Source organism: Kogia breviceps, chromosome 14, assembly GCF_026419965.1.
Source record: "Kogia breviceps isolate mKogBre1 chromosome 14, mKogBre1 haplotype 1, whole genome shotgun sequence".
NCBI classification, from domain to species: Eukaryota; Metazoa; Chordata; class Mammalia; order Artiodactyla; family Physeteridae; genus Kogia; species Kogia breviceps.
In genome coordinates, this window is record NC_081323.1 from 26,193,034 (window position 1) to 26,208,088 (window position 15,055).

General features: G+C 55.5%; 1 protein-coding gene and 1 long non-coding RNA gene across 7 annotated transcripts in view; one reads left to right on the plus strand and one right to left on the minus strand.

The window, feature by feature from the left end:
* LMF1 (lipase maturation factor 1) overlaps window positions 1-15,055 on the plus strand; it is a 98,304-nt gene that overhangs the window by 79,651 nt on the left and 3,598 nt on the right. For 3 of the 6 annotated variants that reach the window (XM_059038485.2, XM_059038486.2, XM_067012638.1), the window contains 5 exons: window positions 9,124-9,307; window positions 9,677-9,830; window positions 9,983-10,166; window positions 10,854-10,966; window positions 11,347-11,568. In XM_059038485.2, the coding sequence (XP_058894468.1) occupies window positions 9,124-9,307; window positions 9,677-9,830; window positions 9,983-10,166; window positions 10,854-10,966; window positions 11,347-11,521 (810 nt within the window). In that variant the 3' untranslated portion in view covers window positions 11,522-11,568. Of the gene's footprint in view, window positions 1-9,123; window positions 9,308-9,673; window positions 9,831-9,982; window positions 10,167-10,853; window positions 10,967-11,346; window positions 11,569-15,055 lie in introns of those variants that run through there. The other 3 variants (XM_067012640.1, XM_067012637.1, XM_067012639.1) reach the window with 2 other exon arrangements.
* Window positions 8,623-15,055, minus strand: part of LOC131741508 (uncharacterized) — a 42,707-nt gene continuing 36,274 nt past the window's right edge. The window contains exons 4-5 of the long non-coding RNA XR_009331132.2: window positions 13,477-13,586; window positions 8,623-10,605 (exon numbers count right to left, since the gene is read on the minus strand). This is a non-coding gene — a long non-coding RNA (uncharacterized lncRNA). The remainder of the gene's footprint in view (window positions 10,606-13,476; window positions 13,587-15,055) is intronic.

The following is a 15,055-nucleotide window of genomic DNA, read 5'->3' on the forward strand; positions in this document are numbered from 1 at the left end:
CCTCCACGAGAGCGTGTGCCCAGCCACAACCACGTATTCTCACTCACTGTTAATTGTTTGCAGCCGTCATTCCAACAACTGCAACCATGACGTGTGACTCTTCATTTAAACAGCTGGTTGTCTGTGTTTAACAATCGCCCACGGGCTTACAGTTTCCAGCCCCCTGCCCTCCTGTGTGTGCATCCCAGTCATTTTCCTTCTGCCTGAGGGATGTTTCATTTGGTTTTCTAACATTTCTTAGCAGAGGCTGCTGGTGGATGTCTTCCCTTCAGCTGTCCATGGTCTCTGCCCGCAGCGTCTCTGCTGGGGAGTCTGCGGGACCCTTAGCCCCACTCCTCTGTTTGCGACTTTTCCCCTCTGACTGCTTCTACGATTTTTCCCTTTTTCATAGTTTTTCAGCAATTTGGTTTGATGTGCCTTAGGTGTGGCTTTCTTTGAGTTTATCCTGTTTGAGATTTCTTAGGCTTCTGTGACCTGTGCATTTATAGTTCTCTTCAACGAGGAGAATTTTCTTCATGTTGTGTCTGCCACCTTCCCTTCCTGGGGCTTAAATCACACGTCTGTCAAGCCAGTGGGTGCTGTCTCCTAGGCCCTGAAGGGCTGCCCAGGCTCTGCTCAGCTTTGCTTCTCCTTGTGCTTCACTTTGCAAAGTTCCTGTTGTTCTGGGCTCATATTCACTGACTTTTTCCTTTACAGTGTCAGTTTTGTCAAAAGCCTATCCAGTAAATTATCTGTTTTGTATACAGTAAGTCCCCTACATATGAACAAGTTCCGTTTTAAGAGCACATTCATAAGTCCAATTTGTTAAGTCCAACAAATTAGCCCTAGGTACCCAACTACCACAATCGGCTATATAGTACTGTACTGTAATAGGTTTATAATACTTTTCACACAAATAATACTTAAAAAACAAACACAAAAATTAATCTTACAGTACCTTGAAAAGTATAGTAGTACAGTACAACAGCTGGCATACAGAGGCTGGCATCAAGTGAACAGGCAAGAAGAGTTACTGACTGGAGGATGGAGAGGAGGTGGGAGGTGGTAGAGCTGAAGGATCGTCAGCAATAGGAGACGGAGGGCAAGCTGCAATTTCACTCTCGCCTGACGTTGATGGCACAGGTTCTGGTTCCTGGCTGGATTCAATTCTACCTACGCTCTTGAAAAAATGATACAGTGGGGCTTCCCTGGTGGTTGAGAATCTGCCTGCTAATGCAGGGGACACAGGTTTGTGCCCCGGTCTGGGAAGATCCCACATGCCACGGAACACCTAGGCCTGTGAGCCACAACTACTAAGCCTGAGCATCTGGAGCCTGTGCTCCACAATAAGAGAGGCTGTGATAGTGAGAGGCCCCTGCTTGCCACAACTAGAGAAAGCCCTTGCACAGAAACGAAGACCCAACACAGCAAAATAATAAATAAATAAATTCCTACCCCCAACATCTTAAAAAAAAAGATACAGTGATGTCTGGGTAGTAGCTCTTTTTTTCTCATCATAGATGACACGGTAGCACTGGATTGCATTCTGAACGGCTGCTGCAAGCTTCATATACCATTCTACATTCGGGTCCTGTGCCTCAAAAACTAACAGTGCCTCCTCAAATAAAGAAAATCCCCTTGCCATTTTTTGCATCGTCCGTGAATCTCTTCGGTTCTTCAGTTACTTCTTCTTCCTCTTGTCTCTCTTCATCCTTTCTTGGTGCTTGGTGCTTCTTAGCAGTACCAGTTACATCACCACTTTTATGCTTGCTTCCAGACATCCTGGGCTTGAAATAAAGCTACTGTAATACTGTACTCTATACAGCGCCATACAGTAAAGTACACAGAAGCACACCACTTGTAGAGGATGCACGCACATGACAATGTACACCAGACACGTGAACTAACTTATGTGGTTGGACATGTGAACACACATTTGCATCTTTGAAAGTTCACAACTTGAAGGTTCATATGTAGGGGACTGACTGTATTACCTTTTTTTTTTTTTTGGCTGCGTTGGGTCTTTTTTGCTGCGCGCGGGCTTTCTCTAGTTGCAGTGAGTGGGGGCCACTCTTCGTTGCAGTGCGTGGGCTTCTCATTGCAGTGGCTTCTCTTGTTGTGGAGCATGGGCTCTAGGTGTGCAAGCTTCAGTAGTTGCAGCACGTGGGTTCAGTAGTTGTGGCATATGGGCCCTAGAGTGTGCAGGCTTCAGCAGTTATGGCTCTTGGGTTCTAGAGCACAGGTTCAGTAGTTGTGGCGCACAGGCTTGGTTGCTCCGTGACATGTGGGATCTTCCCAGACTGGGGATCAAACCTGTGTCCCAGGCATTTGGCAGGCGGATTCTTAACGACTGCACCACCTTTTAAATTCTCAAATTATCATCTGGTTACTCTTTGGCATTTTCATATTTCTCTTACTTATGACTATGTTTTCTTTTAAACCCCTTAATTTTTGACAGTAGCTGTTTTCACATTCTTATCTACTGGCTTCAGACCGTCTCTGGTTTCTGACTCTGCTCCCAGCCTGTTTTGTCTCTGCTCATGCCTTGCAGGCTACTAACTACTAACTTGGACTCTGTTAACTTTTTTTTTTTTAAACATCTTTATTGGAGTATAATTGCTTTACAATGGTGTGTTAGTTTCTGCTTTACAACAAAGTGAGTCAGTTATACATATACATATGTTCCCATATCTCTTCCCTCTTGCGTCTCCCTCCCTCCCACCCTCACTATCCCACCCCGCTAGGTGGTCACAAAACACCTAGCTGATCTCCCTGTGCCATGCGGCTGCTTCCCACTAGCTATCCACCCTACGTTTGGTAGTGTGTATATGTCCATGCCACTCCCTCACTTCGTCACAGCTTACACTTCCCCCTCCCCATATCCTCAAGTCCATGCTCTAGTAGGTCTGTGTTTTATTCCCGTCCTACCCCTAGGCTCTTCATGACTTTTTTTTCTTAGATTCCATATATATGTGTTAGCATACGGTATTTGTTTTTCTCCTTCTGACTTAGTTCACTCTATATGACAGACTCCAGGTCCATCCACCTCACTACAAATAACTCAATTTTGTTTCTTTTTATGGCTGAGTAATATTCCATTGTATATATGTGCCACATCTTCTTTATCCATTCATCTGTTGATGGACACTTAGGTTGCTTCCATATCCTGGCTATTGTAAACAGAGCTGCAATGAACATTTTGGTACATGACTCTTTTTTAATTATGGTTTTCTCAGGGTAAATGCCCAGTAGTGGGATTATTGGGCCGTATGGTAGTTCTCTTTGTAGTTTTTTAAGGAACCTCCATACTGTTCTCCATAGTGGCTGTATCAATTTACATTCCTACCAAGAGTGTAAGAGTGTTTCCTTTTCTCCACACCCTCTCCAGCATTTATTGTTTCTATATTTTTTTGATGATGGCCATTCTGACTGGTGTGAGATGATATCTCATTGTAGTTTTGATTTGCATTTCTCTAATGATTAATGATGTTGAGCATTCTTTCATGTGTTTCTTGGCAATCTGTATATCTTCTTTGGAGAAATGGCTCTTTAGGTCTTCTGCCCATTTTTGGATTGGGTTGTTTGTTTTTTTGTTATTGAGCTGCATGAGTTGCTTATAAATTTTGGAGAGTAATCCTTTGTCAGTTGCTTCATTTGCAACTATTTTCTCCCATTCTGAGGGTTGTCTTTTGGTCTTGTTTATGGTATCCTTTGCTGTGCAAAAGCTTTTAAGTTTCATTAGGTCCCATTTGTTTGTTTTTATTTCCATTTCTCTAGGAGGTGGGTCAAAAAGGATCTTGCTGTGATTTATGTCATAGACTGTTCTGCCTGTGTTTTCCTCTAAGAGTTTGATAGTGTCTGGCCTTACATTTAGGTCTTTAACCCATTTTGAGTTTATTTTTGTGTATGGTATTAGGGAGTGCTCTAATTTCATACTTTTACATGTACCTGTTCAGTTTTCCCAGCACCACTTATTGAAGAGGCTGTCTTTTCTCCACTGTATATTCCTGCCTCCTTTATCAAAGATAAGGTGACCATATGTGCATGGGTTTAACTCTGGGCTTTCTATCCTGTTCCATTGATCTATATTTCTGTTTTTGTGCCAGTACCGTACTGTCTTGATTACTGTAGCTTTGTAGTATAGTCTGAAGTCAGGGAGCCTGATTCCTCCAGCTCCATTTTTCATTCTCAAGATTGCTTTGGGGCTTCCCTGGTGGCGCAGTGGTTGAGAGTCTGCCTGCTGATGCAGGGGACACGGGTTCATGCCCCGGTCCGGGAAGATCCCACATGTCATGGAGCAGCTAGGCCCATGAGCCATGGCCGCTGAGCCTGCACTTCCAGAGCATATGCTCCACAACAGGAGAGGCCCCAACAGTGAGAGGCCCGCGTACCACCAAAAAAAAAAAAAAAAAAAAAAAAAGATTGCTTTGGCTATTCAGGGTCTTTTGTGTTTCCATACAAATTGTGAAATTTTTTGTTCTAGTTCTGTAAAAAATGCCAGTGGTAGTTTTATAGGGATTGCATTGATTAGGTGCTGGATGCTGGTGTTGTTGATTCTCTCCTGACAGCAGCTAATTGACTTGCAAATCAGTTTCAGAGCCTCCTGGGCAGGTCTGAATGTGCCTTCCCTGTAAGGCTAGCCTAGTTCCACAGGACAGGGCCTTGGCCTGGCTCTCCACGTCTGTCCACGCGGGTTTGCAGGACTGGAAGGTCTTCTAGACCCACGTGAGCTCAGCAGTGGCAACAGCCTTGGTCGTGTGCTTTCCTTGTCCTCACGAAGTCCCCACCCTGCGAGCTCAGCAGCCGTGGGGACCCAAGCAGGACCCACAGCTCCTGGTTGCTGCGCCCATTTGGCATGTGGCAAGCCAGCCCCTCAAGCTCCTCTGACTTCAGGCTCTGCCCCCTGTCCTGCCCTCCCTCAGTGCCCAGGCCTGCATCTCAGACAGTCGCTTTGAGGGTCCAGCACCGCTAGCGCCCTCTTGGCCTGAAGCAGGAGTCACTGGTGGAGTTTTAGCCTTGAAGTCAACATGAGGCCACTGAGCAATGAGGCAGGACAGACATGGACCTGGGCCCCGAGGGGTAGCCCTGCTTCTCCAGGGTAAAGGAGGCGGCGGTGGGGGCAGGTTGGGTCTTGGGAAACTCAGCTCAGTGGAGCAAGAGGAAGTGCACGCCTGGGAGGGGGAGATGCAGGAGGAAATGGGCGCCTGGCAGGTTGTCCCTGGGCCTCGTCCTCGGTCAGGGCCGTGACTCCTAGGGTGACACCAGGCCTTGTGCTCAGCTGTCAGTTGGGGCCAGGCGCAGCAGCTGCATTCTGGTCGTCCTTTATGTTCCTGCTGCTGTCCGCCTACTTCTCTTGTTTGTGGAGGTGAGTGGCGACTACTCCAAGGGTCCCACCTCCTTGGGCCACCTTCCTCACTTTCCTTTTCTTCTCATTTTTTATATTTTTCAGTCTAAATGCTTATACTGTTTTACTTATGATTCATCCTTGGAAATGAGAAATGGCCAGAACATGTGTGGGCCCAGGTCCTGCTCCGGTAACTGGTCCTGCACCCCTCATCCCCCAAGGCCCAGGCCTCCTTCCACCTCGAGAGTGCTGAATCTATTTTTACATCATTCTCATCTGGAAAAGTCAATTGTGTAGCTGTTGACTCTGCTGAATCTATATTGTTTCCCTCAAAGGTTCTCCCATTTCTGCATCACATTCTGGAAGGATTTCTCAAATCAATCTTCTAAATCACTAATTCAGACTTCAGCATCATTCATCCTGCTTTTCACCTGTTAGGTTTGTTTTGTTTTGTGTTGTGTTGTTTTGTTTGTTTGTGGTACGCGGGTCTCTCACTGTTGTGGCCTCTCCCGTTGAGGAGCACAGGCTCTGGACGCACAGGCTGAGTGGCCATGGCTCATGCGCCCAGCCGCTCCGTGGCACGTGGGATCTTCCCGGACCAGGGCACAAACCCGTGTCCCCTGCATCGGCAGGCGGACTCTCAACCACTGCGCCACCAGGGAAGTCCACCTGTTAGGGTTTTAACGTTGTGCGAGTTAAACATGAGGGTGTAGACGAATAGATGCCATTTACTGATTGGGGTCTTTCAAATTAGCAGTGTCTTGCCTGGGTTTCTCTGGACGCCTCTGGGGTCTCGGGAGCCCCAAGTGTCCACAAAGCAAGGCTGTGCCTCAGCGAGGGTGTAGGCTGCACCAGCCACACCTGGAGAGGTTGCTGACTAGGCCGTCTGGGGTGACCTCAGGCAGGTGGGCCCCCCAGGAAGCCCACGGCTGCCCTGCTTTGCAGCGTTATGGTGGCCATGTCTCCCAGCAGTTTGAGTGTCAGTGGAGAGGTGGGTGCTGATGGCTTGGGCTGGTGGCTGCAGAGGACATCGCTGCCCATCAGTTGCCTGCCGGGTTTGAGTGTGGACCAGCCCTGAGGGGCAGTGTGATGGGCGAACAAGGTGGGCTGTTCCCCGCATGCCTTCCCAAGAGCCGTGGGACATAGGCAGGAACGCACAGGCCAGGTGCGGAGGTGTCTTCTAGCTGGAGGCTGCCATGCGCTGGGTGCTTCTCGCAGCTTCGGCCGCCGTCTCATCCGAGAATTAGGCAGTAGAGGGCTCTTGTCACCCGTGTGGCCCCGACAGCTGCACCAGGATGGCAGGCCCTCAGGGAAGCTGCCTGTTCTCACCCTTGATCCCCACTGCTGGTGGCCTTAGCTGCACAGCTGAGCCATGGAGAAAAGGGGACGCCCATGCAGCTGACCAGCCCACCCCAAAGCAAAACGCATTTGTCAGGAGGGGCACAGGGACCGTTCCCCTTAAGCCCCTTTGCTGACGCAGTGGAGGAGCTAGTGGAGCATCTGAGGTCTCGCTGGTCTGCGAGATGAGAATTGAAGGTCAGGCCCCTCCAGTGCTGTCCATGGGGGAGCTGGGCCCAAGCCATGGGACCCCCGCTGTCCCCCACAGTGGAAGAGGGCCTGGCGGCACCACAAACCCAAACCATCGGGAGCCAGCAGTTTTCAGGAAACAACAGGGCGAAGCCCAGTCGGACCAAAGCAGCTCATGACCAGAGGCCCAGGGACCCCGACGGGCCAGGCAGGGCTGCAGGAGAGACCACCAGCCCAGGGCGGGCGCATTTTGGGCACAGGGGTTTGTTAACATCCTAGACAGTGAAGAATAAGAAATAATTATTTTGGGCCTCAGAACCAGGAAAACTGGTTTTCCAAATGAATCCAGGAAGAGCTGTGAATCCACACCATCTCCCGTCACACACTGTAAGACCCTATCGTGATCCATAAACCTGACCTATTGAAAGCCTAGCTCCTCTCTCTCCAGACCCTTTTGAGGCCAACATCTGTGACCTCATGTTCTCCCCAGTCACTAGGATCAAGACCCAGCTTTAATTACAAATCAGGAATTGGAGCTGGGTGTCAGCTGAGTCTCGTCCGGCAGTGGGGCTCCTGGCCTGGGTCTTTGGTCTCACCTCCTTCCTCGATGCCCCCATGTGGCTCCGACCCGTCGGCTCCTGTGCAGGGAGGCCCGCAGGGCCCCGGCAGATGCGCGTGAGTGACCTGGACAGGGACATGGCCGTTTTGCTACTCAAGGGCTGTCTGCTCACTCAGGTCTTATTTTTTGCGGAAATGTGTCCATTTGGTTGGACAGTTGAAAATCTTATTTCTCTTGTCACTGTGATGACTGCACCATTTTCATTGTGGGTTTATTTGCTGGTGGTGCTGGTCCCCATTTCCTTCTACTTTGCTGAGCTGTGGCTCCTGGTGTCTTGTTTCCCCTTTTCCGAGGCACGTGCTTGAGGCAGTTTGTCTCCCTGTAGACATGTCCACCGTGGACCCGTGTGCTCTCACCTCCCAACACCGCAACACCCTGGTCATCCCAGAGGCCCTGCTCCCTCCCAAGCCTTACCCCCGCCTCCCCAGCCAGGGGCAGAGCCTGGACCAGAGCAGAGCCCGCTGGTGTGCCTTACATCACACCTTTCATAAAAAACTAATTCGAAATGGATCCGAGACCTAAACATGATAGCCAGACCTGTAAAACTTTTAGAAGATCTTTACATCTTTGGAGGAGGAAAAGATTTCTTAGATGGGACACAAAAAGCAGAATTGTAAAGTTTTTTTAAATTGATAACTTGGACTTCCTAAAAACGTAAACTTCACCTCTTTGAAAACTGTGTAATGAAAAGGCCGCAGCTGACAGTTGTACATCTGACGGAGGACTGGCTCCAGGTTCTGCTAGGACTTCCAGCTCAGGGAGGCATGGGGGTGTCCTGGGCTGCACCCCAGAAGCCCTCGGCTCTGCCTCTTGCCCTCCCCAGCCTGCCCTCCCACTGTGGTCACCTGGAATCTCCTCACCCGCGTTTGTGCAGCCCACAGGAAGCTCTGCGTGCAGCCGGCACTGGGGTCCCTGGAGCTCCACAGTCAGAGGCGTCTGCCTGGGGGGCAAGCGGGGCTGCTTTGTTCCACCTTTGCTCTAGGAGAGACTGGCGCCTGGTAGGGAGGGTGGGATGTGAACCCTGCAGCCTCTCTTCCCCTCAAGTGAAGACCACCCACTCCCTACTCCTTCCCACATCCTTGACAACAGGGTCAAAATCAGGCAGAAGGTGCCATTTTCAAGTCACTAAAACAACTTACAAGCCTGTCCTAAGCCCCCCCACCCCACCCCACCCCTGTGAGGGACACATACCACAGGTGCCGTGGGGTTGGTCCTGGCCCCGACACCTGGGTGGACCACTGAGCAGCCAGCTGGAGTCCTGGGGCTACCCCGGGCCTGTTAATCAAGTCTGGTGACAGTTGCCACAAACACAAACTTGTCACCTCCCAGTTGTGTAACTCCAGTGGCCTCCAAGCAGGGTCAGAGGCCGGAATCACAGTGTCGGCAGGTGGGGTCCTCACCAGAGGCACTGGGTAGCGTCCACCTCTCAGATCATTAGGATGTAGACATTGTGGGGTTGGTCTGAGGGAGGAGGAGCAAGTGGCTTGGCGGGGGGCGTGGGGCCTGGGCCACCGCCTCCCGGCCACCTGGGGGTCAGCACAGGCTGCTGGGAAGGACGGGACCCCCAGCCCCCATGCCTCTGGTGTGGACTCCACGCATCACTGTGGAGCACGTGAAATGCAGTGGCTGGAGGATCTCTCTCTCCACCCTCCAGATGGTCCTCATCATCAGCGGGAATCTGAGCTTCCTGAACTGGCTGACCATCGTGCCCAGCCTCGCCTGCTTCGATGACGCCACTCTGGGCTTCCTGTTTCCCTCGGGGCCCGGCTACCTCAAGGACCAAGTCCTGAGGATGCAGGAGGAGGAAGCTCGAGGGGCCAGGGCCCCACGGACACACGGTGGGTGACACCTGAAGGCAGATGTGGCCAGGCGGTCTCGAGTTGATGGCACCCAGCCCTGTGCCCACACCAGTGGCCTGGGAGACAGGGCAGCATCTCCATGCCTGGGCAGGGTCACCCCTGTCTGCTTGGTATGGACAGTGTGTCCTGGTCCTCAGGAAGGGAGGCCCAGTGACCTCAGCTGGGGGGCCTAAGAGGGAGCTGCTCTGTTTCCACATCTGCCTCGGAAGGTGTCCTTGGCGCAGGGAGAAGGGGCTCAGGGGCTGTGGTGGGGGCAGCAGCACCTCCCTCGGCTTCTGTGGGCCCAGTGGGCTGAACAGAGGCCAGGCCTGGGGGCAGGAGCCCACCCACTATCCCCCCTCCCAGCAGGCAGCGTGGCACGGCACACAGTCAACCTGGCGATGGGCATCCTGGTCGCCTGGCTCAGCGTCCCCGTGGTCCTCAACTTGCTGAGCCCCCGGCAGGTCATGAACAGCTCCTTCAACCCTCTCCGGATCGTCAACACATATGGGGCCTTCGGCAGGTACCTCGGGGCCACCATGACCCCAGCGGGGAGACATGAGGGTAAGGCCAGCCCTGACCTGCAGCCCCCCAGTCTCACCCTGGTCTGCTCAGGCTTGGGGGTGGGGTCAGGGTGGGGAGGTGCAGCCCTGACTGGTCTCTCCCCACACCCAGCATCACCAAGGAGCGCACGGAGGTGATCCTGCAGGGCACCGCCAGCCCCAATGCCAGCGCGCCAGACGCCAAGTGGGAGGACTACGAGTTCAAGTGCAAGCCCGGTGACCTGAGGCGGCGGCCATGCCTCATCTCCCCGTACCACCACCGCCTGGACTGGCTTATGTGGTTCGCTGCCTTCCAGGTGAGGCCCTCGGTGGGGAGGCCCTGCTGACACAGCGAGGCCCAGGAATCCTGTGCTGGGGCACAGCCCATGGGGAACCTTCTCAGGCTCCCGGCATGGCCCTCACACGAGGATCTGTGCGTGCCCAGGGCTGGGCCTCACAGCCGGCTTCTCAGAGCGCTTCCACCAGAGGGGCCGAGGCATGCGTGGCCAACGCTGGGGCAGCCAGTGTCCACAGAATCTTTGCTCACGCCAGAGCGAGGCTGCAGCACTGTCGCCATCCCACCTTGCCCAGGAAGATAGCCTCTGGGGGGCTCGGTCACTTGTCCGAAATCCCTGGCCCGGCAGGTAACAAAGCTGACAGGTTAACTGGGATAGCCAGGCCCAGCCCGCTCCATCCAGGTCCCCGTGGACAGCACAGTGACGGCGGCGCCCAGGAGAGCGAGCAGGACTGGGGGCCCTGCAAGAACAGGAATGAGGTGGTCCCAAACCAAAGAACTGCAGCATAGGCCCCCAGGGCAGCCCCCACTGCAAGAGAGGCTGGCCGCCAGCCACACTGGAGTCAGATGCCCCCAGGACAACAGACTGAAGGCCGGGTGACCGTCAAGCGGGAGGAGGCAGAAAGCACACATCCACAGGGCTCCTCCAAGGGCCCGGTGTCGGTACAGGCGCCCAGCTATCTGCGCCCTGTCCTCTTCTCACCCCCAGACGTACGAGCACAACGAGTGGATCATCCACCTGGCAGGCAAGCTCCTGGCCAACGATGCCCAGGCCCTATCCCTGCTGGCCCTTAACCCCTTCGCAGGCAGGGCACCCCCCAGGTAAGATTCCCCTCCCAGACAGGAACACACACCCAACCCCTGCCAACTGCAGCCTCAGCTGCCTTTCAGGGCTTCTCCCCAAATGCAGGGGTCTGCTCTGGGGGCTGGGCCCACCTCCTGGAAACATGCCCAGACACAACGGTCTGCGAACCTCAGGTACCACTCACCTGCTGAAAGGATGCAGGGCTCAGCCCAATTGGCTCTGAGCACTCGGCCCTCCCAGCTCCAGAGCCCCGCCTGCCCCGCCATCATCTTGTCAGGGGCGTGGTTGTGCCAGGGGCTCCTTGGGGCTCTCTGGCTTCCCCTGGGTAGCCTCTCCCTCTGAGGACTCCAGGGCTGTCTTGGGTGCGGAGGCTGACCGTGCTGCCCTTGCTCTGCAGGTGGGTCCGGGGAGAGCACTACAGGTACAAGTTCAGCCGCCCCGGGGGCACGCACGCCGCTGAGGGCAAGTGGTGGATCCGGAAGAGGCTCGGCCCCTACTTCCCCCCACTCAGCTTCCAGGACCTGAAGGGCTACTTCAGGTCACGGGAGTGGCCATACCCCAAACCCGAATAGAGGTGGCCCAGGGCTTGTGCCCCAAGAAATAAAGTGGGAAGACGCGGGCTGGCTACTCTGAGTGGGGTCTTCACAAGGACATCCAGGGAAGCGGACCAGGAGAGGAGGGGCTGCCAGGGTCCCAGGTGGTCGTCTGTGCTTCCTGTCTCCCCACGGTCAGTCCCCATGGTTCCCAAGTCTCTTTGCTCTGGGTTCGTCAGAGGATCCCCAGAAAGCCCCCAGCCCTGCTCCACCCTGATTGTGCCCCTTGTCACCAGCCCCACCCTCCACCCCCGCAAACACCAGCATCCTGATGTGGCACCCAGCTCTGGTCTGTCCCAGGACCACCTGCCCATGCGGCCAAGAGGAAAGCCTGCCTCTCCTCTCTGCTCCCCCAAGTGGATCCCCACCGCATCCAGGAGGGTCCTGCGCGAGGAAGTAGTCAGGGCTCCCTCTCAGAACCCACATGGCGCCCACACATGCTCTTCTCCACAGTGACCAGCACCCGAAGGTGTGGACAGAGGGCCTCTGTCCTCCTTGGGTGGGCCACCCCCACCAGCCCTGAGTGAGGCACCGCCTCCCCTCCTTTGTGACCACGTTGCCCAGTCTCATACCTGGAGCCTCCTGCTCCCTGACCTAGGGTGCGAGGACGGGACAGCAGAGCAGTCAGCCCCAAGCCTGGGCACCAGGGTCCCCAGGGCAGCGACTCTGAGGCCCAGTCACTGCAGGCTGAACTGGACTAATGGTGTGTTGTTGCTTGGCAGCCCTACTGGGCTGTGGCCCAGAACCTCTACGGCCTGATGTCAGCGGTGAGTGGACACCACCTGCCCCCCACCATCCGGGGCGCCTGCCGCACTGTGGAGGGTCCCGGCAGGAACGAGGTGGTGCAGGCTAGGAGGCCAGGCTGAGGTGGGCACAAGTGTGGATCTGTGTGGAGCACTCCCCCCACCGCCTGCCTGGGGGCCTGGCCGGCCCAGGTGCCAACAAGAGAGGCTGTGTTCCTCCTTGCAGGCTAACAGGCGCCCTGTGTCTGTCTCAGGACAGACAGGGCCTCAGACAAGGAGCCTGGAGCCAGCAAGTCTGCCTGCAGCAGCCACGTAAAACTACCACCAGCCTGCTGGAATGGGTAGCCCTTACCGGGGGGCTGTCCTTGGGACCCTGCCAACAGGTAGGAGCACCAGGGGTGCCCCTGTGGGGCCCGGGGTGGGTAGGAGGCCTGAGGAGATGCTGTGTCTTGGCTCAGGGTAGTCCTGTAGCCCCAGAACCACAGATGGCCTCCCTGCCAGGAGCCATGGTGGGTCCCTGCCCCGCCAGCCCTTCCTGCCACACTCTGGGCTCGCTGCCACCCAGGGCTCAGGCAGAGGAGGCCCCCAGCACTCCTTGGTGTGGGCTCCTCTCTGAGCCTTGGTCCAGCTGTGCCCCCCAAGGCTCCTGGGACAGCCCCCGAGACATGCATAGGAGGCTGTGCTTAGACCTGTGGGCTGGGCGGGGCTGGAGCTGGGGCTGGAGCTGGTGGCAGGAGTGACACAGGAGGCCCTGAGCCCATCCAGGGGGGCAGCGGGCAGCCAGGAACTAAGTGGCCCCACCCCTCCTGGGACAGGGCAGCATCCTCTCACCCCAAGGGACGTCCCAGGTGACCCTGGTCAGGGTGGGCACATGGCCCTCTAACAAACCAAGGACTCTGCCAGACCTGCACACCGCTCCAGAGGCTCTGGTCCCCCAGGGCCCACCCATCTGCCAGAAGGGGTGCCAGCCCCACCTTCAGAGCCTGTTCTGAGACCACACCCTCCCATCAAGGACAGCCAGACTGCACCTCTCCTCCACTCGGAACCCTCCCAGGGCCCCCACCTCAATGAGCATGAACCTGGGGTCCCTGCCTATCACCTCCGCCCACTCCTCTGCATCCTCTCCATCCTGCATGCCCACCAGCCGTGTTGGGCCCCAGGGCCTTTGCACTGGAAGCTCATGGTGCTCACCTCTCTCAGGGCCTCCTCTCCTGCCTCTGCTGGACTCCAGGCTGCTCCTGGTCACACACGGGCTGGCGGGGGGCTCATCCTGGCCCCCCAGTGCTGGATACACTGTTGACCTGATGAAAGAGAAAGGCCCAGATACTTAACGTCTGCTCCACCTGATGCTGCCTCAGTCCAGCTTCAGGACAGTCAGCTGTTTTTTTGGGGGGGGACGGGGGGGGCGAGTGCAGGGCAGGGACACAAGGTGGGGCCTTGGCTCGCCCCTCCCAGCAGCTGTGTCCCCATGAATCGTCCATCTGGCAGCAGGGTATGCTTGCAGGTGTGGGTCCACCTTACTCAACAAGAGGCTCAGATGCATGTTGGAAACTGAATTTCTGTCAGGCTTAGGCCACTGTGCCAGGGTTCTACATTCACCTTCTAAAACCAGGAGTCAGTCCGAGGCTCCTGGGGAGGGGGCAGCAGGAGTCTTCTCAGACCACAGGAGGGGCAACCTACTTGTGGGAGGGGCTGCCCTGGAGAGGGGTGAGCAGGGCATGACCAGGGCACCCTAACTTCCCGAGGGACTGGGAATTTCAGATCTGTTCTTCTTCCCACCTGCTCTCTTGAGCTGATGCCCCTGGAAACCACTGCCTGACAAGCTGGCCCTTGCTAAGACCCCCTCCCAATCTGAGGGTGTCTCCCCTGCAGAGCACTCTTCCCCTATGGCTGTCACACGTCTGAATGGGGTCTGTCTGGTGACGGCAGCAACGCCCAGGCCCAGCCAGGACCCCATAGGCTGCAGAGTGTGCCCAGCCCCGCACCCCACCTCCAGCTCTCCAACTGGAGGGCACTATGCTCAGCCCTCTTGCTCCAGGATGGGACGTGGGACTCAGGACTCCATTCACAGGGCAGTGGCTGAGCTCAGGTGATCCACTGAGCCTGGCTGTTGGCCCATCCAAAGCTGTGGGCTCGGCCAGGGGCCTGTCTCAGGGAGGACCCACCATCTCCCTCTTGCTCCAGGACAGGGCGAGGGGTTCGGGCACAGGTCCCATCCCACGAGGAGGGTGTGTACCAGCCTCCCTCTGTCAGAGGGGCTCTGGGCATCTTCCCCTTCACCAAGAAGTTTTCACTCAGAGGTGATAAGTGCATCTTGGGAGCCTGCTGAGGCCAGGCCCACCCTCTTTGCAGCCTAGTTCAGATCAGAGCCCTCCCATGGGGCGTCCCTGGGCAGGGTTCACAAGCCCTCCTCTCCCTGGGCTTCTGCATCTGCACGGGCATGGCCTGACGCTTTGCGCTCTTAGGCCACCAGCTCTGGAGGGACAGGGTCAGCAAACTCCCAGCCTGGTGGCTTTGTGGGAGCAGGAAGATCTCCACATCAATGCGTGTTGAGTTCAAGCATGTTACCAGTTATTAGAACAGGCCCGTGAAGACGCAGAAAATCTGAGCTGTCGTGGAGCGCTTCGCTGCCTTCCTCCATTGTCGCCAGTGTCCCCCACAACCTCTGGGCCCCACCATGGAGTAAGGCCCTTCTCTCTCCTGATGTTCATCCAGGGCTTCTCTCTTGTCTCGTCATCAGTCTTCTCACAGCTCCAGCTTTGGCTTTTTC